We start from the raw sequence: 22987 nt of genomic DNA, 5'->3' as shown, positions 1-22987 counted from the left end.
GATTGGGAATTCCGCTGCTGTTGATATTAAGGATCTAGTTATTCAACTTTTTGCCATCATCTGTTTGTTCAGTGACTGCAATTACATCCAGGCAGCAGGGGACATGATTTTCTGACTGGATAGATTCTCACTCCTATAAATAAGGGAAATCTTCTCATTGTGGCAATCGGAGAATTGCTCGCAGCAACAACACCAACCATCGAATCATCGATTAATGCCGAAAGGGAAAGATGTCTCTTGGTTTTCTGATCAATCTCAAGATTCTCTGGGCGATTAATGATATAGAAAAGATTTACTACCCAATCCTAGCAGCGGTTGGTGTCCCGGGTAAGTGGTTACCTGCAGCTGAAACATCGGCAGCTGGAGATTAACAGTATATTATTTCTTAGTCCGTGTGTCCAGCTCGTTAATTTATTAATTTCCACACATTACAGCAGCGACTGCACTTCAAAAATACTTTGTTGGCTGTAAACGCCTTGGGGTTCCCTACATCGAGAAAGGAACTTTCTGTCTCTTTTGTGTGTGTTTGTGTATATCAATGATTTAAACCTCAATGTTAGGGGTCATGATTATGAAGTTTGCAGATGATACAAAATATGTCCATGTGATTGATAGTGAGGAAGAAAGCTGTCGACTGCAGGAAGATATCAATGGGCTGGTGGGCAGAATAGTGGCGAATGGAGTTCAATCAGAGAAATGTGAGGTAATGCATTTGTGGCGGGCTAACAAGGCAAACGAATAAACCTTCAATGGCAAAATACTGCGAAAGACTGATGAACCATCATCATCATAGGCAGACTCTCGAAAGTGTGGAAGACCTGCTTTCACCCAAAAAGTGAGTTCTCAGGTGACTGAACATTCCAATATGGGAATTACAGTCTCTGTCACAGATGGGGCAGACAGTCGTTGAAGGAAAGGGTGGGTGGGGAGACTGGTTTGCCACACCCTCCTTTCGCTGTCTGCACTTGCTTTCTGCATGCTCTCGGCAACGAGACTCAAGTTGCTCAGCGCCTTCCCGGATGCTCTTCCTCCACTTCAGGCAGTCTTTGGCCAGGGAGTCGCAGGTGTTGGTGGAGATGTTTCACTTTATCAATGAAGCCTTGAGGGTGTCCTTGAAACGCTTACTCTGCCCACCTGGGGCTCACTTGCCATATATAAGTTCCGAGCAGAACGTTTGATTTGGGAGTCGTGTGTCGGGCCTGCGGACAATGTGGCCCACCCAACAGAGCTGGTCAAGTGTGGACATTGCTTTGATGCTGGGGATGTTGGCCTGATTGAGAATACTGCTGTTGATGCGTCTATCCTTCCAGGGCATTTGCAGGATCTTGAGGAGGCATCGATGGTGATATTTCTCCAGTAAGGAACAGAGGGATCTTGGAGTGCATGTTTGCAGATTCCTGAAGGTAGCAGGACAGGTCGATATGGTAGTTAAGAAGTCATATGGGATACTTTCCTGTTTTAGCCAATGAAGAGAATATAAGAGCAGGGAGGTTATGCTCAAAATGTATGAAACACTAGTTAAGCTGCAGCGAGAGTACTGCGTACATGTGTAGCCCCACATTACAGGAAAGATGTACTGGCAAGCGACAGAGGAGCTTTACGAGGATGTTGCTAGCACTGGAGAATGTTGGCTGTGAATAAAAATTAGATACGCTGGTTGTTCTGTTTGTAACAGAGGAGGTTGAAGGGAGACTTAATTTGGGTGCATAACATTATGAGGGCCGAGATAGCATGGACACTGATACCTGGGAGTCCCTGGCCAAAGACCGCCCTAAGTGCATCTGGGAGGGCGCTGAGCACCTCGAGTCTCATCGCCAAGAGCATGCAGATATCAAGCGCAGGTAGTGGAAGGAGCGTTCTGCAAACCCGTCCCACCCACCCTTTCCTTCAGTGACTACCTGTCCTACCTGTGACAGGGACTGTGGTTCTCGTATTGGACTGTTCAGCCCCCTAAGGACTCATTGTTAGAGTGGAAGCAAGTATTCCTTGCCTCCGAGGGACTACCTAGGATGATCATGAGGGTAGAAATGATCTGTTTCTCTTCGCAGCGAGGTCAATAATAAGGTGGCATAGATTTAAAGTCATTGGTTGAAGGATTAGAGGGGACTTCAGGGGAACCTTTTCACCCAGAGGCTTGTGGGGGTCTGGAGCAGGCTACCTACAAGTTTGGTAGAAGCAGAAACCGCCGCCACTTTTCAAAATCCAGAGACTGTTACTTTGGACTTTCTGCATTATAATTTGGATCCTAGCTCCATAATCTATCAGCAGGACATAATTCCTAGTTATAGCTCCGTGGACCATGACAAATGGACGCTCTCTTCGAATTCAAATTCTACTCCTTTCATAAGGAGATATCTTCAACCCTGACATTGGGCAGGCAAGACAGCCTTCGGACTTCATGGTCACAGCTGCAAGGAACAGTATCTAACCCCCTGACTATACTGACCCCTAACACATTCATTTTCACTCCCCCCTCTTCAATGGCTTCCTGCAGCATGGTGCCATGGTCAGTTTGCTCATAAACCACACAGACATTGCCTTCATCAACACTAGCAGAAGAACCTCATACATGTTGGATAAGTGCAAATGCCGTGGCTCCTCCAAGACTGCACTTTAATCGCAGTAACACCCTCTTGTCCCTGGCCACTAACCACACTTGTATTACTCCCTGACGTGAGGGTTGTCACTACCTCCTGCATCAAAGTGACCAAATAAATCTCCCGCTCGCTGATGACTCACAATGTCTGCCCCTCGGACTCCAGTTCAACAACTCTGACCTAAAATTGCTCCAGATGCGGACACTTACTGCAGGCATAGTCTTTCGGGATCACGATGCTCTGCACAAACTCTCACATCCTGCACTTCTGGTACACTACTTGGACTGCCAACCATATATATCCTTGTTTGATTTATGAAAGTAATTAAAATGTATGTCGTTGACAAACTTAACGTATAGGATAGTTTTAGCCAATTACTAGATCTAGCTAAAGTTATAGGTGGATTAATTATATATTTAGCTGCAATAGAAATCACTACAAGAACTGGAGGCAAAAAGCATCACTTTCCCCTCTGCACGAAATTCCCATTGTCTCTAAATTGCGAACTTTAACACTCTGTTTATAAGAACTCTGTTTAAGACCATTCTGTCCAGACCACACTGTAGACCTTCTCCATGACCTTGCTTGAAACAAATTAAAGTACCGTAAGTGCCTGGTGTTGAGTGAATCATTTCCATATTTTCCTCCTGCTCGCAGTTAACATGGTGACGATTGTGATCCTGTCTCGGGGAAAGTGCGGTCTCTCCAAATGTGTCGCTCGCTACCTGGTGGCCATGGCAGCGGCGGATCTATTGGTCGTGATCATCGATCTGATACTGAGGCAGATTCCTATAGTTTATCAGGAACTATTCACATTTGTGTGGGACTTTAGAGTATGTAACATTCACGCTGTCCTACTTCATGCCGCTACAGATTGTTCTGTCTGGTTCACCGTCACTTTCACCTTTGATCGATTTGTGGCCATTTGTTGCCAGAAGCTGAAATTTAAATATTGCAAGGAGCAAACAGCGGCAGTGGTTCTAGGAACAGTGACTGTGCTGAGCATTTTGAAGAACATTTTCTGCTATTTCCTGTATACAAGTCAATATTGGCTTTCGAACAATCCCTGGTTTTGCCGCGTGTCATTCAGTGTATCTCGCTCACTGGTCTGGACAGTCGTTGAATTAATGCATTATGTTTTAACGCCATTTATTCCATTTCTTTTGATTCTACTGTTCAATGCTTTAACGGTCAGACATATTTTAGTGTCCAGCAGAGCTCGCAGTAGACTCCGGGGTCGGAGTAGTGGCGAGAGCCCCAGTGACCCAGAGATGGAGAACCGAAGGAAATCGATGATTGTACTGTTTGTTATTTCGGGGAATTTCATCCTGTTATGGGTGGTGTTCATGGTCTGTTCTATATTGAGACGATTGGATTACTTGGGATACCCTGTTTCTCTGCCCACATTTGTAACAGAAATTGGCTTCATGCTCCAGCTCCTGAGTTGTTGCACAAACACTGTTGTTTATGCAGTGACCCAGAGGAAATTCAGAGAGGAGTTGAGGAACGGAATGGAATATCCCCTTGCAATGATGGTCAGAATAATTCGATGAGAAGCCCTAATATTTCGTAACATTATCATGTATTTCTGTTCAATATTCTATAGAATCCACTGTCCGGTTCATTTGAATCTTTGGCCAAGATTTTTGCACTTCTAACGAAGGTGAGACTGTCAGTCTTGGCCGTCATTACCCCTCTGAAACGGATAATAAAGGCAGGGTTTATTGCATGTGCAGATAAACGCCAAATTCATTGAGTTGTGGTCCGTCATTCCCTGCTCCGCCATAGACTGTGCTGTGGAACTCCCCACTGTTGACAATCAGTGAAATCAATTGAATTGACAAAAACATCCCCTTTTCTGCTCAAATATTGCTGTTTAAAAAAACCCGTAAGAAGTTAAGTCTTGTTCAATGAGGTGTAAATGGGTTTTTAATGGTGTTCTGCATAATAACTAATACTGAACAATCATTCTGGTCTTGAAAACTAATTTTACATTTGTGGAATTTCAAATTTCTCCAAAATGATAAAATTTATTAGATTTTTAAAATATTATTATTTTTTTAATGACATTTCACCTTCTACCTTAACCGTGTTGTTTCGCAATTTATTTGACTCTCTGTAAAAAGTCAATGATAAAAGCTGATTTTTATTTCCTGCTTTGCTGCCTGTGAAACTTCTTCAATATATTTCGCTGCTTTGCAAGCTTGGAGACATCACTGATGCTGGAGAGCTTTAGATTCCTGAGGCATTGGGACCGTTTCTAGGGGAAGTGGGACCCCTACAAGCCAGGTGGATTGCACCTCAACAGAGTCGGGACCAGTATCCTCGTTTGCTCGTGCAGTTGAGGATGGATTAAACTAGCTTTGCAGGGGGATGGGAAGTGGAGAATAGATTCAATGGGGAGAGAAGCAAAGCTGGAATTGGGCAGCCGAAAGGTAGAAAATGAATTTGAAAGACAGAGGAAACGGGCTGGAAAATAGAACATAAGGGAATTTGGCAATATTAAATAGTATATACCTCAATGTAAGGATTATAGAGGATAAAGCAGATCATCGGAGAGCACAGATAGACACTTGGGAGTACGATATTATCGCTATTACGATATGGCTGAAAGAAGGGCAGGTGTGGCAGTTCAACATTCCTGGTTTCAGGGTTTTCAGATGGGATAGAAAGTGGAGTAAAAAAGGAGTGGGGGGAGGAGGTTCGCAATATTAATTAAAGAAACAATTACAGCTGAGAGAAGGGATGATACGTTAGAGGGGTCATCAAACGAGGTCAGATGGGTTGAATTGAAGAACAATTATGGGACAATCACACTACTGGGAGTGTACTATAGACACTCAAACAGTCAGAGGGAGGGAGAAGAAATTAACGTGGGTATATTGCTGCGAAGTACAAAAACTATAGAGCTGTAACAGAATCATAGACTCATAGAAATTTACAGCACGGAAGGAGGACATTTCGGCCCATCGTGTCTGCGTGGCCGACCAAGAGCTAAACAGCCTAATTCCACCTTCCAGCTCTTGCTCCATAGCCCTGTAGGTTACGGCACTTTAAGTGCTCATCCAAGTATCTGTTAAATAGGGTGAGGGTTTCTACCTCCATTATCATTTCAGGCAGTGAGTTCCAGACCACCACCACTCTCTGGGTGAAAACATTTCCCCTCATATCTCCTCTTAAGCTCCCCCAATTACTTTAAATCTATGCTCCCTGGTTCTTGAAACGTCTGCCAAGGGAAACAGGTCCTTCCTAGCCACTCTATCCAGGCACCTCATAATTTTATACACCTCAATAAGATCTTCCCTCAGACTCCTCTGTTCCAAAGAAAACAGACCCAGCATCTCCAATCTTTTCTGATAGCCAAAACCCTCCAATCCAGACAACCTTCTTGTAAATCTCCTCTGCACCCTGTCCAGTGCAATCACATCTTTCCTGTAATATGGCGACCAGAAATACACACAGTACTCCAGCCGCAGCCTAACCAGTGTTTTATACAGTTCCAGCATGATCCCCTTGCTCTTGTATTTCATGACTCAACTTGTAAAGGCAAGTATTTCATATGCATTCTTTACCACCTTATCTGCCTGACCTGCTACTTTCAGGTATCTGTGGACCTGCGCTCCAAGGTTCCTTTGTGCCTCTACACCTTTCAGTGACGTACCATTTAATATATACTTCCTTGAAGTGTTGGACTTCCCCCAATGCATTATCTCACACTTATCTGGATTGAATTCCATTTGCCACTGTTCTGCCCAGCTGACCAGTACATTGATATCTTCCTGCAGTCCTCAAATTTCATCTTACTTATCAACCACTCAGCCTATTATAGCGTCATCTGCAAATTTCTTAATCATAGCCCCAACATTTAAGTCCAACTGCCATGGAATCGTTTACTTCCACCTGAGAGAGAATAAGCATCTCATCAAAAGATAGAACCTTCAACGATGCGGCACTCCTTCAGTAGTGCCCTGAAGTATCAGTCGAGAACATTGAGCGAAGGTGTCTCTGCAATGAGACTTGAACCCGCGATCTCTTGACTCAGAGGCGAGAGGGCGACCACAGCTAATACCTTAACTAAAATGGGAAGAGAATGATGCAAACACTTAACCCATTCAGAGCCGGACCGCTGATCGCTATTCCAATGCAGGCTTCAAAGCATTATCCAAACACAGGGGTATTGTAAACTGACTCACATTGCTTGAAGCAGCAAAGTAAGAATTGCAGATGCCAACTTAAAGTTGTGCTGAGAATATACCACTGCCTGGAAAGGCTGAAATCCAATATCTTCCTTTCCGGCTGAGCTCATTAACTGTACCTCTAAATTTGTGCCTAATAATGAGATGGTACTTCTGATTCCAGATTCTAATGCATTTATGTAAATTGTTAGCAACATTGGTCCAGCTCCGATCCTCATGGAGTGGATGCAGAAAGTATCTCCCCATTCCATGTACCCTGGATTGCAGAAAGTATCTCCCCATTCTATGTACACTGGATGGCAGACAGTATCTCCCATCCCATGTACTTTGTTTTCAGAAATATTTTCCCATATCATGTACTCTGGATTGCAGAAAGTATCTCCCCATTCCATGTACCTTGGATTGCAGAATGTATCTCCCAATTCTGTGCAGCCTGGGTTGCAGAAAGTATCTCCCCATTGCATGTAGCTTGGATTGCAGAAATATCTCCCCATCCCATGTACACAATTTGGCAGATGGAGTATAATGTTGGAAAGTGTGAGGTTACGCACTTTGGCAGAAAAAATCGAAGAGCAAATTTTTATTTAAATGGAGAAAAATTGCAAATGGCTGCAGTAACGCGGGACCTGTGGGTGCCTGGTGCATGAAACACAAAAGGTTAGTATGCAGGTCCAGCATTTGATCAGGAAGGCCAATGGAAACTTGGCCTTTATTGCAAAGAGGATGTAGTATAAAAGCAGGGAAGCTTTGTTACAGTTATACGGGGTATTGGTAAGGCCACACCTGGAATACTGCATGCAGTTTTGGTTTCCATATTTAAGAAAGGATATACTTGCTTTGAAGGCAGTTCAGAAAAGGTTCACTAGGTTGATTCCAGGGATGAGGGGGTTGACTTATGAGGAAACGTTGAGAAGGTTGGGCCTCTATTCATTGGAATTCAGAAGAATGAGTCGTGATCTTATTTAAACATGTATATGATTATGAGAGGACTTGACAAGGTGGATGCAGAGAGAATGTTTCCACTGATAGGGGAGACTAGAACTCGGGGGTCTAATTTTAGAAAATGGGGTCACCCATTTAAAACTGAGATGAGGAGGCATTTCTTCCATCAGAGTGTTGTAAATCTGTGGAATTCGCTGCCTCAAAGAGCTGTGGAAGCTGGGTCATTGAATAAATTAAGACAGAGTTAGACAGTTTCTTAACTGATAAGGCAGTATGGAGTTATGGGGACTGGGCAGGAAAGTGGACCTAATCCATGATCGGATCAGCCATGATCGTATTAAATGGCAGCGCAGGCTCGAGGGGCCGTATGGCCTACTCCTGCTCCTATTTCTTACCTACACTAGATTTCAGAAAGTATCTCCCATCCCATATGCCCTGGATTGCAGAAAGTAACACCTATCCCATGCACCCTGGATTGCAGAAAGTATCTTCCATGCCATGTTCCCTGGATTGGAGAAAGTATCTCCCATCCCATGTATCCAACTTTCACCTGTTAACCTGTGGAATTCCCTGCTGCAGAGAGTTGTTGATGCCAGTTCATTGGATATATTCAAGAGGGAGTTAGATATGGCCCTTATGGCTAAGGGGATCAAGGTGTATGGAGAGAAAGCAGGAAAGGGGTACTGAGAGAATGATCAGCCATGATCTTACTGAATGGTGGTGCAGGCTCGAAGGGCAAAATAGCCTACTCCTATACCTATTTTCTATGTTTCTATGTTTCTATGTTTCACACAAAATCATTTTTACTCAAGCTCTAATCATTAGGGATCCCATCTATTCCATGCCTGGAATTTCAGAATCATGAAGGAGGAAACGTTTGGAAACGTGTATTCTTAAACTAAAGCTGAACCTGCCGAGGGATCTGTCTGACACTGAGGGAAGAGGAGAACGACCAGCTTTCCCTTCACCTCCCTCAGAGAGCTTAACCACATTCTGTTCAGTTTAGTGTTTGGCTTCACCAAGATGGTCAGTTACTGACGTACAGTAACAAGACTGTGAGTAAAGCTTTGGTAATAAATTATGTTGGATTTCCCCACTCCTCCGCCATAAAATAATGGAATACACAGATTTTTTTTTCGGGGACGGTGCGGTTGAACCGTCCCCGATAATTTATAACCCCATGATAATTTATAACAGAGTATCATCCGAGCAATATGTTGAATTTCTCCTCTTCAGCTGTGCAGAACTATTACCAAGGACTTGGGGATCCTACTACCTATCCCACAGGTAAGCCGACAGTTTCAGATGTGGGATGGAATAAGCTGCCATCAGGATGAGCGGAAACCTTCACATTAAGATGTGGCTGTTCTGAAGTCGGCGTTAACGTGTATTCACTGCGATTGAGGAGAAGGCACATTGATCTGCACCTGGTCTGTTCTGTCACTGAACGCGGAAACATTCACAAAACTGAAGATCGACATCTGATTCGTTTACCAACACTGAAGTAAGTCACTTTAATAAATCAGAGAATTAATCTCGCAAACAGACGAACGTTTCTGTTGGTTGCAAGTTGACTCGGATCACCCAGCGGTAACGTGGGTTGCTGGGGTTATTCCCCTCTCGATCAACTCGAGGCTGAGCTGAAGTCAAAGTCACAATTGTTTCCAATTGATGCACTCCCACAACCACACAACAAAACAGTAACAGAGGTACTGCTGGACATATCCAGCCCGACTAATGATGGCCTTGTCTACCTACTCTCAATTATCAGCAAAGTGATGGAACGACCCATCGCTCCTGCTGTCAAACGGCACGTGTGCCCCACTGACCTGCTCACCGATGCTTAGTTTGCCTTCCGTCTGAACCACCAGACTCCATACCTTATCACAGCCTTTGTTCAAACACGGACACCACGCCTCAAATTCAGAAGTGAGATGAGAGTAACAGCCCTTGGCATTAAGGCAGCTTTTGGGCGAGTGTGGCACAAAGGAGCTCTTGTAAAAGTTAACCAATGATTGGAGTCATAACTAACACAAATTAATGCATTGTGCTTTTATAGGCCAATCATCTTCAATGCAGGACATCGCTGCAGGAGTTCCACAGGGTAGTGTACTCGGCCGAGCTATCTTCAGCTACTTCATCAATGACCACCTCTCCATCATACGGTCAGCAGTGGGGCTGTTAACTGATAATGGCACAGTGTCCTGCTCCAGTCACAATTTATCAGATAATGAAACAGTACATTGCTGCCTGCGGCATGTCCCAGACAGCATCCGGCTATGGTCTAAGTACTAGCCAAGTCGCTAAGGTGTTTATCATGAATGCATTTCTTTTTTTTGATTAGTGACATAGTAAAAGCAAAGAGATCAGGCTAGGACTTTATAAATCACTGGTTTGGCCTCACCTGGAGAATATTGGACAATTCTGGGCAACACATTTGAGGAAAGATGCAAAGACCTTAGAAAGTGTACAGCGGAGGATTACCAGGATGTTACCAGGAATGGAGGACTTCAGTTATGGGGAGAGGTTGGAAACATTAGGACTAAGCTCATTTAAACAGGTAAGTTTAGCAGGTGACATAATAAAGGTTTTCAAGCTGATGCGAGGTGTTGATAGAGTAGATAAAGCAAAACCAATCCCTCTGGAGTGGGGCAATAACCAAAGGTCACAGATGTAAAATCATTGGCAAAATATCGAGCAAGGAGACCAGGAGATATTTTTTCACTCATAACTTGTTCGGATCTGGAACGCTCTATTGAAAAGCTAAATCCATGAATAATTTCAAACATTCTTTGGATATAGGTGTGGGTTGATGAGGAACTTATGAAGACACGGAAGCAATCAGGGTGGGGTGTGGGTGTCGTTGTGGGGGGGGGATTAAACATGACTGATCTGTCAAAGAGCCAGTACAGGCACGACGGGTCGAATGGCATCCTCTGTCCTGTAAGTTCCTACGATTCTATGGCAACATTTGCAACACACGAGTGTCAAGCGATGATCATCTCGAACAGAGAGAGGCAACAATATTCCATGGCATTACAAGGCATTATAAGAACATAAGAATTAGGAGCAGGAGTAGGCCATTCGGCCCCTCGAGCCTGCTCCGCCATTTAATGAGATTATGGCTGATCTTCTCCATCAACTCCACTTTCCTGCACTATCCCCATGTCCCTTGATTCATTTAATATTGAAAAATGTATCGATCTCTGTCTTGTATATGCTCAAACACTGAGCCTCCGCAGCCCTCTGGGGGAGAGAATTCCAAAGATTCACCACCTGCTGAGAGGCGATAAAGGTCTATGGTCTAGAACCTCCATGTTTGAGCTTATTGCCCAAAAATGGGCGTTATTTCTGGTGCGGGCAGTAAAAAGGGTTTTCAGATCACCGGCTTCTCGCCCATTCTCAAAACACCGAGTTTACATTTTGAAAATGTGTGTTACCGTGAGCGATATCAAATTGGCAGTAGCGTTACATTTTTTTGATCTTCTGCCATAAAGTGTGGCCGTCCTTAGCAACGGCATGGCAACCCTCGATTTCCGCGATATTGGAGGTCAAAGGTCACCATGACATGCGCAGAAGAGGAGACAGAGAGAGGGGGAGCTCAGAGGGGCTGAAGGCATGGCTGGGTGTGGTGTGGCTGCTTTGGGAGGAAGGAGGGAGACTTTAGAGCTTCACAGCAAGTAGGCAAAAAAAAAGTAGCTTTAATCAGCCACATATTTGACCGAATTTGGCCTATAATGGAGAGAGAGGAGGAGGCATCACAGCATGCTGTGGAGACTGACGTTGGAGAGAGCAATGAGGTGGGAGAGGAGCACATTGGAGGCTGCAAAAGAGCCAGGAGGTACTCAGATGAGGCAAATGTCTCCCTCATGCAGGAGGTCGAGTTACACTGGGGTGATTTGACACAGGGAGGTTGTGGGAAGCCCACCCCAAAGCCCTACCAGAGGATATGAACCGAGATAGCAGAGGTGGTCTCGTCGGTGACCAACGAGGTTTGTGAGGACAACCAATGCCACAAATGATGGAATGACCTTGTGGGATCCGCAAGAGTAAGTATTACATTGATTTACATGTACTTCTGTATTTATATAATTTGATTTGTGACAGTCATGAGTGACTTTCAGCAGTTCTCAGGTCTTGCACTTTTACCAGCAATGTTTTACTCAAAGCCTGCGGTCATGGTGTATGTCTTTAGGTAAAGAATGATAAAATCATAATAATCATGATTATGTATGTCGGTTATGTGTTGTATCAGTCTCTGTGACAGTACCTAGCAATGATATCACACAATGATATCATGCCATGTCGTCCTGTCACCTTTTACAGCAGAAGCTATCGATGATGAGGTCCATGCAGAGCCGAACAGGTGGGGGGCCACCAGTCCCCAGCGACATCACTGACATGGAGGAGCAAGTGCTAGCACTCGTGGGGAAGCATCCCCGGACAGCCACAGATACATCTGCAGACCCTGAAGTGATGCCATGTGAGAAAAGCTTACACCATTGCGTGATGTAAAGTCAATAGATGCCACACCAACTCATATCCGAACAATCATATATGATAGATGATTTCTAAAAGTATCATAGAAATAATGCTGGCCTAATGAAAATCATTGCAATCCACAATGTGTTGATGGTCATGAACTGTGATGTCTGTGATGATTTTGAGAGTGGTGGTGCTTTTGTCGTGCACATGCTATGTGTAGCGCTGGATTCACCTTGTCACCCGAGCACCCCTTTCTCCTCTAACAAATCATTTGTGTCTTGCAGCTCAGACAGCAGCGTGGCCCCAGGCAAGGCCACAGAGGCCAAAAGGTGGGGGTGCGGGGCAGGAGTCGGCGGATGATCCGATGATATCTGGTGCTGGGGAGCTCCAATTGTCGCCCATCAATTCTCTGGGTCTGTTCTCGACGGATGAGTGCGCGGACTTCGAAGTACCTGCATCGTCACGCTCAAGGACCCATTCCACCCCAAGGCCATCTATTGGTCCTCCGGTCATTCCCGCCTCCACTCTGGAGGTATCGGCGCCAAGCACCTCTCCATAGGGCACCCCAATTGTCCCCAGGACGGCGCCTACCCCATGGACGCCTCGTGGACAAGGCAGATCAGTTCCATGAGCGTGACATGACAGCGGAGAGATGGTTCAGTTGGCCAGGAGGACTGTAGACATTGGTGACCAGCTCATCGAAGCTTTGAGGGCACCATGTCCGAGTGCATTCCATGCATGGCGAAGTCCCTGGATGTGATAGCTAGGAACACTGCTGCCACAGCTCTCCCAGTGGTCCCAGAGCGCGGCACTCCACCCCGAGGTTCCACTGCAAACGACAGATGCGAGCAAGGACCAAGATCCTGCTGCTGCATCAGAGAATGTTGCCCCCTCGGGAGCCCCCGCTCCTGTACCCATTCAACTAACACATCTGCCTTCATTCCCTCCAATGAGGCACCGCCTGAGGAGCTTCTCGGCCAAGCGCCGTGGAGCGAGAAGGGGAAGGGATAGAGGTGGGGAGACGAAAGAGAGGGGGAAGGAAAGTGAGGTGCATGTGCGCAGGTGATGCTTGTGTTATATCTCCATCTGGGTGTATACAATTTGTTGCAATGTATGAAGGCCGGGGGCAACGCTCCTGCTTTGCCTCGAGGGGTGGGGGGGCGGAGGTCCGTGCCTCGGGTGGGCCGGAAGTATCGGCGGGCCTCCGGTGGACTGAGTGTCAGCGGTCCCCAGCGGGCTGAGTGTCAGTGGGCCCCTGGCGCGCTGAGTGTCAGTGGGCCCCCGGCAGACTGAGTGTTGACGAGGCCCCGGCCACCAGGATCATGCCGGACGATGGGTGGTGCTGGATAAGGCAGTTCCAGATAAGGAAGGTCCAAACTGCACAAAACTTGCACAATGGGCGTGTAATAGGCAAATTAGTTCAATATAAATTCTTGTGAGATTTTACATTTAGGTCGGAACAAAAATGAGGTCTCACAGTGCTTCGAAATCCAGAAATCTCGCCTCCCAAATTTGTGCCCATCTTCCCCGGAACTCCATGTCTGAATCCCTCCAATCAGATTTCCGCCCCAGTCACAAGACACAAATGTCATCTGGAATGATTGTAACAAAGGTAAACTATACCTCCTCTGTCTCCTCGACCTGCCTGCAGCCTTTGACATGTTTGACCATTCCATTCTCCTCCAAAACATCTCTGCCATCGTCCAGCTGGAAGCTACTGCTCTCGGCTGGTTCCATTCTCATCTATCTAATAGTAGCCAGAGAATCACCTGCAATGATTTCACTTCCTGCTCTCGCATCATTACCTCTGGTGTCCTCCAAGGCTCTATCCAACGTCCCCTCATATTTCTCATCTACATGTTTCCCCTTGACGACATCATCCGAAAACATAGCGTCAGTTTCCACATGTACGCTGATGACACCCAGCTTTACCTCCATTGCTTCTCTCAATCCCTCCACTGACTATATATTGTCAGTACTGGATCAGCAAAAACATTTTCCCAATTATATATTGGGAAGACTGAAGCCATTGTTTTTGGACACACCACAAACTGCGTCCCATAGCCATTGACTCTTTCTCCAACATCTGTTTGAGGCTGAACCACACAGTTCGCAACCTTGGTGTCATATTTGAACCTGAAGTGAGCTTTAGACCACATATCCGCAGCATAACGAAGAACACCTATTTCCACAACCGTTACATTGCTCGTCTCCGCCCCTGCCTCAGTTAATCTGTTGCTGAAACTCTCATCCATGTCATTGTTATCTATAGACTTTATTATGCCAATGTACGCCTGGCTGGTCTCCCACTTAATTCCCTACATAAGCTTGAGGTCATCCAAACCTCTGCTCCCGGTGTCCTAACTCGCACCAACACTCGTTTACCCATCACCCCTGTGCTTGCTGACCTACATTGGCTCCCGGTAAAGCATGGTATTGTTCTTAAAATTCTCATGTTTTTTTACAAATCCCTCGATGGTCCTCGCCCCCTCCTGATCTCTGTAACTCCCTCCAGCTCCACACCATCCGAGATGTCTGCGCTCCTCTAATTTGGCCTTTTAAGCAGCCCCGATTGTAATCGCTCAACCATCGTTGACAGTGCCTTTTGTTGCCTGCGCCCTACACTTTGGAAAATACCTCCCTAAACCTCACTGCCTCGATACCTCTCTTTCCTCTTTCAAGACGCTCCTTAAAACCTAGCTCTTTGACCAAGCTTTTGGTAATTTCTACTAATTTCTCCTTATGTGACTTAGTGTTAAATATTGTTTTATAACAATTCTTTGAAGCATCTTGGGACGTTTTATTAAGTTAACGGTGCTATATATACACACATTGTGGTCGTTGTTGTTGTTGTTGTGCACCCGCGGACTTTGAGACTTAATTTTGATTGATACTTCAGTGCACTACTGAGCATGTGCAGACTATCTTTCGAGTTGTACGTTAAATTGTGCTGATAACAGTTTGTGTGGTTTTACATTCTTACATTAATATCGCTTCAACTGTATTGAGGTTTCTCTTAATGTGTGTGCTGAATACAGCTTTTCATGCTTTACAAGTACATTTATACAGAGACATGGACCATGTACAGTAGACACCTCAAGTTGCTGGAGAAATATCACCAACGATGCCTCCGCAAACTTCCTATAAATCTCCTGGGAGGACAGGTGCACCAACATCAGCGTCCTCGATCAGGCTAACATCCCCAGCATTGAAGCACTGACCACACTCGATCAGCTCCGCTGGGCAGGCCACATAGTCCGCATGCCAGACATGAGACTCCCAAAGCAAGTGCTCTACTCGGAGCTCCTTCACGGCAAACGAGCCAAAGGTGGGCAGCAGAAATGCTACAAGGACACCCTCAAAGCCTCGCTGATAAAGTGCAACATCCCCACTGACACCTGGGAGTCCCTGGCCAAAAACTGCCCTCAGTGGTGGAAGTGCATCCGAGAGGGCGCTGAGCACTTCGAGTCTCAACGGCGAGAGCATGCAGAAATCAAGCGCTGACAGCAGAAAGAGCGTGCGGCAAACCTGTCCCACCCACCCCTTCCCTCAACAACTATCTGCCCCACCTGTGACAGAGTCTTTGGCTCTTGTGTTGGACAATCAGCCACCAAAGAACTCACTTCAGGAATGGAAGAAAGTCTTCCTCGAACCTGAGGGACTGCCTATGATGATGGTACTCAGTAAGATAATGGGTCTAAAGGCAGATAAATCCCCTGGATAGCATCCTCGGGTCTTAAGAGAAGTAGCGGCAGGGATTGTGGGTGCATTGGTTGTAAGTTACCAAAATTCCTTGGATTCTGGGGATGTCCCAGCAGATTGGAAATCTGCAAATGTAACGTCGCTATTTAAAAAAGAAGGCAGACAAAAAGCAGGAAACTATAGACCAGTTAGCTTGACATCTATGTTCGGGAAAATGTTGGAGTCCATTATTAAAGAAGCAGTAGCAGGACATTTGGAAAAGCAAAATTCGGTCAGGCAGAGTCAGCTTGGATTTATGAAGGGGAAGCCATGTTTGACAAATTTGCTGGAGTTCTTTGAGGATGTAACGAGCAGGGTGATTAAATGGGAACAATTGTATGTCGTGTATTTGGACTTCCAGAAGGCATTTGATAAGGTGCCACATGAAGAGTGGGCAGGGAAGTGGCGCTGAGTCCATGATCAGATTGGCCATGATTTTATTGAATGGCGGAGCAGGCTCGAGGGTCCGCATGGCCTACTCCTGTTCTATTTCTTATGTTCTTATGTTTATGTAAAGTCACTGACACTGTCATTCTATGTCTCAGGTTCTTTTCAGGCCACAGCTGGAGACATTTGTGGACTTTCTCAGCATGCCACACATCACTGCATTCGACAGGTCACTGAAGCCCTGTACGTATGCAGGAGGTACTTCCGTATGACCAGGGAGCCACAGAGTGAGAGGGTTCTAGGATTCTCCAGAATTGCAAACTTCCCCAAGGTACAGGGAGCAATAGACTGTACGCACATCGTGGAGTGGGCACCTTTTCAGGCTGCAGAGGTTTTCAGGAACTGCAAGGGATTCCACTCCCTGAGTGAAATAGACTGGTGGAGAGGCTGGGAGAGATTGGGAGATACATAGAGAGAATTGGGAGAGAGCTATGTAGTGTGGGAGAGAGAGCGAGAGAGAGAAACTGGGGGATAGGGAGACTGGGGAGTGTGAGAGAGACTGGGAGAGCGAGTGAGAGAGACACTGGAGATAGAGAGAGACGGGGGAGAGTTATATTGACACAGGGGAAGAGAGTGAGAGAGACTGGGGGAGAGACTGAGGGAGGGTGAGGAGAGAGATAGACTGGAGGCAGGGAGAGAGAAATTGGGGATATGGAGAGAGACTGGAGGGAGAGAGTGAATTGTGGAGAGACTGTGGGAGAGAGAGAGAGAGAGAGAGAGAGACTGGGGAGAGAAAGTGTTAACGAGTCTGGGGAGTGAGAGAGAGAGACTGGGGAGAGAGGGTGAGAATGGTGGGGAGAGAGAGGGAGAGACTGGGGAGAGGGAGAGAGACTGTCGGAGAGAGAGAGATTGGGGAGAGATGGAGGGACTGGGTGAGAGAGGTAGAGACTGGGAGAGAGAGAAACTGGGGGAGAGAGGGTGTGCGAGACTCGGGGACAGATAGAGAGACTGGGGGGCAGAGAGAGAGACTGGAGGAGGGAAGGAGAGAGTCTGTGAGAGGGTGTTTATATGATGGAATAAAAGCTTTTAATTAATTATACCATAAACAAACTTGCAGAATGAGCATGTAATTAATAAATTAATTTGAATACACATACGTGTCAGAAGGCACACTTTGTTAGGAGGAATATGGAGGCTACATACTCCTCGGAAAATAAGAATCTAACTGGGGTAGAGTTGCAAAGGTATCTTGGGACATAAACAAATCACTAAAAGTAGCAACGCAGGTGAAAAAGAACATAAAAGTGCAAATTATGCACGAGGGTTCATTTCTAGAGGAATAGAATTCAAAAGTTATGTTAAACATGTACAGAACCTAGTCTCATTGTCTCATGATTTGAGATGGTGGGATGGCAATATGGCATTACTGTATATACGCTTTTAAGTGGTTGCAGTTGTTGTTGTAAAGGTTGTTATTGTAAACGTTATTCTTGTAAAGGTTGTTGTTGTTGTTGTTGTTGTAAGACTTTGACCATGGACAAAAAGGTCGCGCTCAAAGGAGTTCATGGCCCGCTCAGTACAAAATAAAATGATAGAAAACATTGCTCACTTGAATCAAACATTAGAAGAAGACACATCACCACGTTCTAGAAACCGAGACACATAGAAATTTACAGTGCAGATGGAGACCATTTTGGGCCATCGTGTCCGCGCCGGCCGACAACGAGCCTCACGGCCCTCGGTCAGCAGCCCTGAAGGTTACATATAAACCAATGAACAATGAACAATGGCGGAAAGGTAAAGAGCACCCGGCCCAACCAGTCCGCCCCACACAACTGCGACACCCCTTACACCGAAACATTCTACACTCCACCCCAACCGGAGCCATGTAATGTCCTGGGAGATGCAAAAACCAGATTAAAACCCAGGCCAATTGGGTAAAATAATTTGGGGAAATTCCTCTCCGACCCATCCAGATGATTGAAACTAGTCCAGGAGATCATCCTGGCCGTATTCTATTTGCTGCAGTACTTACCATCGTATCTGTGCCAGCCAACAAAAGGTTATCCAGTCTAATCCTTCTCAACCAGCTCTAGATCCGTAACCCGGCAGGTTACAGCACTTGAAGTGCCCATCCAAGCACCTTTTAAATATGGTGAGGGGTTCTGCATCCACCACTTTTACAGGCAGTGAGTTCCAGACCACATAACCCTCTGTGTGAAGAAGGCCGCCCCCTCAAATCCCCTCTAAACCTTCCACCAACCACCTTAAACCTATGCCCCCTCGTAATTGACCCCTCCACCAAGGGAAGTAGGCTTTGCTATCCATTATATCCAGGCCCCTCAAAATTTTGCACACCTCAATGAGGTCTCCTCTCAGCCTCCTCTGTTCCAATGAGAACAAATCCTACCTATCCACTGTCCGCATTGATAAGATTCTCCATTCCAGGCAGCATCCTAGTAAACCTCCTCTGCACCCTCTCTAGTGCAATCATGTCCTTCCTATAATACGGTGACCAGAACTGCATGCATTATTTAGGCCTAAACAGAGTAATATACAATTTAAGCATAACCTCCCTGCTCTTGTATTCGAGAACTCAGCCAATAAAGGCAAGCATTCCGTATGCATTCGTAACCACTTTATCCACCTGGCCTGCTGCTTTCAGGGATCTGTGGACAAGCACTCCAAGGTCCCTTTGTTCATCTGCACTTTTAAGTGGCCTACCGCTTAATGTGGAAACCCTTTCCTTATTAGCCATCCCAAAGTACATCACCTTACACTTCTCCGAATTAAATTCCATTTGCCACTGCTCTGCCCACCTGACCAGTAGATTAATATCGTCCTGCAGCCCATGACTTTCTTCTTCATTATTAACAACACAGCCAATTTTAGTGTCATCTGCAAACTTATTAATCATTCTCCCTATATTCAAATGTAAATCATTGATATACCACAAAAAGCTATGGAGCCAGTACAGAGCCCTGCGGAACCCCACTGGAAACATTCTTCTAGTCACAAAAACACCCATCAGCCATGATCCTTGGCTTCCTACCTCTGAGCCAATTTTGGATCCAACTTGCCACTTGCTCTGTTGCCCATGGGCTTTAACCTTCCTGACCATTCTACCATGTAGGACCTTATCAAAAGCTTTGCTAAAGTCCATATACACTACATCGTATGCTCTGCTCTCATGGATCCTGCTGGTTGCCTCCTTGAGAAATTAAATCAGGTTAGTCAAACACAATCTTCCCTTAACAAATCCGTGCTGACTGTCCATAACTAATCCTTGCCTTTCTTCAGGAAGTGCATTCCAGATCCTGACCACACTGTTTGAAAAATAATTTTCTTATGTCGCCTTTGTTTCTTTTGCTAATCCCCTTAAATCTCTGTCCTCTGGTTCTCGACCTCTGCCAATGGGACCAGTTTGTCTGTACTTACTCTGTCGAGAACCCTCGTGATTTTGAACAGCTCGACCAAATCTCTTCTCAATCTTCTCTGCTCCGAGGAGAACAAGCCCAGCTTCTACAGTGTAACTGAAGGCCTCATCCCTGGAATCATTCTCATAAATCTTTTCTGGATTCTAACTAAGGTCTTTACTTCCTTCCTAAAGTGTGGTGCACAGAATTTGACACAATGCTCCAGTTGAGGCCGAACCAGTGTTTTACACAGGTTCATCAGAATTTCCACACTTTCAAACTTTATACCTCTAATCATGAAGTGCAGGATCCGGTAAGCCTTTTTAACTGCGTTCTCTACCTGCCCTGCCACCTTCAACGATTTATGCACATATACCCTCAGGTCTTTCTGTTCCTGCACCTGCTTTAGGATTGTACCCTTCACGTTACCTTTCCTCTCCTTATTCCTTCAACCAAAATGTATCACCACACTTTTCTGCGTAACATTTCATCTGCACCGTGTCCACCCATACCACCAGACTATCTCTTGAAGTCTATTACTATCCTCCTCACTGTTCACTACACTTCCAAGTTTTGTGTCATCTGCAAATTTTGAAACTGTGCCCTGTGCACCCAAGCCCAAGTCATTAATATATATTAAGAAAAGCAGTGGTTCCAGTACCGACCCCTGGGGAACACCACTGTATACCTTCCTCCTGTCCAAAAAACAACGTTCACCACTACTCTCTGTTTTCTGATACGAACCCAATTTCTTATCCCTCTGCCACCGTCCCTTTTATTCCATGGGCTTTAATATTGATTTGAGGATTGATTGTGGAAGGTACAATTCCCACAAGTGCACAGTTGGTGAAACCCACTGTTATCAGGCAGGCAAGAAGTAGCAAATTGTTGTTGAAGCTTTGGTTGGCACTGTGAAGATTGAGCTCGTGGTCTCTCTAAAGAGTGCATTGGATCTGAGAATCCTGTCCTACTGTGGGTTATGCTCCAGATATCTCCTCCGCCTAACTCAAATGCTCCAGTAGCAGAACATCTCACAGCTGCTCTGAGATTGACAATTGCAAGAGGAAAAATTCTAGTCAGCGAAACGTGAGCCCCCAAGTCGTGCTTTACAATTTGATTTGCAAGGAGAGGGTAGTACAAAGCATAGATCAGGTCAATAAGCGTTTTGTACATCCTTGAAAAAAGCAGCAGTGCCTGCTGGTGTCAAATTGAACAAATGCACAGGCCCGACCAAGCTGCATAGTCAAGGGATGATATTTATATCTGCAGGAACTCCCCAGATTGGTTTTAAGCAGCATCTCAAAGGAGGAAAGAGATGTTAGGGAGGGAAATCCAGCATATAGAGCCAGGGCCGCTGAAGGCTTGGCTGTCAATGATTACATTACATAGGGTTACATGGGATATATGGCACAGAAACAGCCCATTCGGCCCAACCAGTCCATGCCAGCGTTTATGCTCCACTCGAGCCTCCTCCCGTCTTTCCTCATCTAAATCTATCAGCATATCCCTCTATTCCCTTCTCCCCCACATGCTTGTCTAGCCTCCACTTAAGTGGATCGACACTATACGCTTCAATCACTCCCTGTGGCAGCGAATTCCACATTCTCACCCTGCTCTGGGTAAAGAAGTTTCTTCTGAATTCCCTATTTGATTCATTGGTGATGGTCTTATATTGATGGCCTCTAGTTATGCTCTTCCCCACAAGTGGAACATTCTCTCTGTATGCATTCTATCAAAATATTCATTATTTTAAAGACCTTGATTAGGTCACCCCTCAGCCTTGTTTTTTCAAGAGAAAAGAGACCCAGCCTATTCATTCTTTCCTGAAATGTTTCCCCTCGCATTTCTGGTATTATCCTTGTAAATCTTCTCTGCACCCTCTCCCGTGCCTCTTAGAATTTTTATAACATGGCGACCAGAACTGAACACAGTACTCCAAGTGTGGTCTAACCAAGGTTCGATACAGGATTAACATATCTATTCCTCCAGAAATAAACCCTAGCTCTCAATTTGATGTTTTATGGCCTTGGTGACCTGTGTTGCAACGTTTAGTGATTTGTGTATTTGTACTCCGAGATGCCTTTGTTCGTTTACCCCACTGAGACTCACACCCTCCAAGTAATAAGTGGCCTCTGTATTCTTTGCACCAAAATGTAATACCTCGCATTTATCTGTGTTGAACTTCATTTTCCAACTACATGCCTATTCTGCAATATTATTAATGACCTCTTGTAATTTGTTGCTGTACTCCTCAGTATTGACTATCCCACCCCGCAGCCCTCCACCCCCAAACCCACCCCCAGCACCAATTCAGTGTAATTCGCAAATTTAAAAATTGTATTTTTGATTCCAAAGTCTAAAGCATTAAAGTTAATTATGACCAATATTTTTTTCCGAGCACTGATCTTTGTGGATGAAGGGTTTAAACTTGTGGATGCACAATAAGCCAGAATTGCAGGAGTGCAGGGATCTCGGAGTGTTCTAGGGTTGAACTAGTTTATCGAAGGAAATAGACAGTTTTGGTATCTGTATTCAATGAATGATACATTTGCACTGGAGGTTGTTGAGAGGAGGTTAACTCGGTTGATTCTGGAAATGAGGGGGTTGACTGATGAACATAGGTTGAGTCGGTTGGGCCACAACATTGGAGTTCAGAAGAATGAAAGGTGGCCTTATGATAACATATAAGATAATGAGGGGGCTCGACAAGGTGGATGCAGAGAGGATATTTCCACTGATAGGGGAAACTAAAATAAGGGGACATAGTCTCAGAATTAGGTGCCGCCCTTTTAAAACTGAGATGGGGAGGAATTTCTTCTCTCAGAGGGTTGTAAATCTGTGGAATTCTCTTCCCCAGAAAGCTGTGGAGGTTGAGTCATTGAATATATTTAAGGTGGGGATGGACAGATTTTTCAGCGATAAGGGAGTGAAGGGTTATGGGGAGCGGGCAGGAAAGTGGAGCTGAATCCATGATCAGATCAGCCGTGATCTTATTGAATGGTGGAGCAGGCTTGATGGACCAAATGGCCAACTCCTGCTCCTATCTCTTATGTTCTTATGTCCAAATTGGACAAATTGGTCAGAAACCCTCCAGACAGGGACAAGCAGCTATTAGATGTGATATACACTAGAAAACTTAGCAAACATGTGGTTCTGTGGCTTAGTTGGTTAAAGCGCCTGTCTAGTAAACAGGAAATCCTGAGCTCAAATCTCAGCAGAACCT

General features: G+C 45.4%; 1 protein-coding gene and 1 non-coding gene across 2 annotated transcripts; both read left to right on the top strand.

Moving 5' to 3' along the window:
• The first annotated feature begins 230 nt into the window (after positions 1 to 230).
• LOC139232989 (probable G-protein coupled receptor 139) lies at positions 231 to 4150 on the top strand. Its single transcript, XM_070863487.1, has 2 exons — positions 231 to 327; positions 3255 to 4150. The coding sequence occupies exons 1-2, from the start codon at positions 231 to 233 to the stop codon at positions 4148 to 4150; spliced, it is 993 nt and encodes a 330-aa protein (XP_070719588.1).
• An 18763-nt stretch (positions 4151 to 22913) lies between these two features.
• trnat-agu (transfer RNA threonine (anticodon AGU)) lies at positions 22914 to 22987 on the top strand. Its single transcript has one exon. It is a non-coding gene; the product is annotated as a tRNA-Thr (tRNA).

Source organism: Pristiophorus japonicus, chromosome 20, assembly GCF_044704955.1.
Source record: "Pristiophorus japonicus isolate sPriJap1 chromosome 20, sPriJap1.hap1, whole genome shotgun sequence".
NCBI lineage: Eukaryota > Metazoa > Chordata > Chondrichthyes > Pristiophoridae > Pristiophorus > Pristiophorus japonicus.
This window is presented reverse-complemented; position numbering and strand designations above follow the sequence as displayed.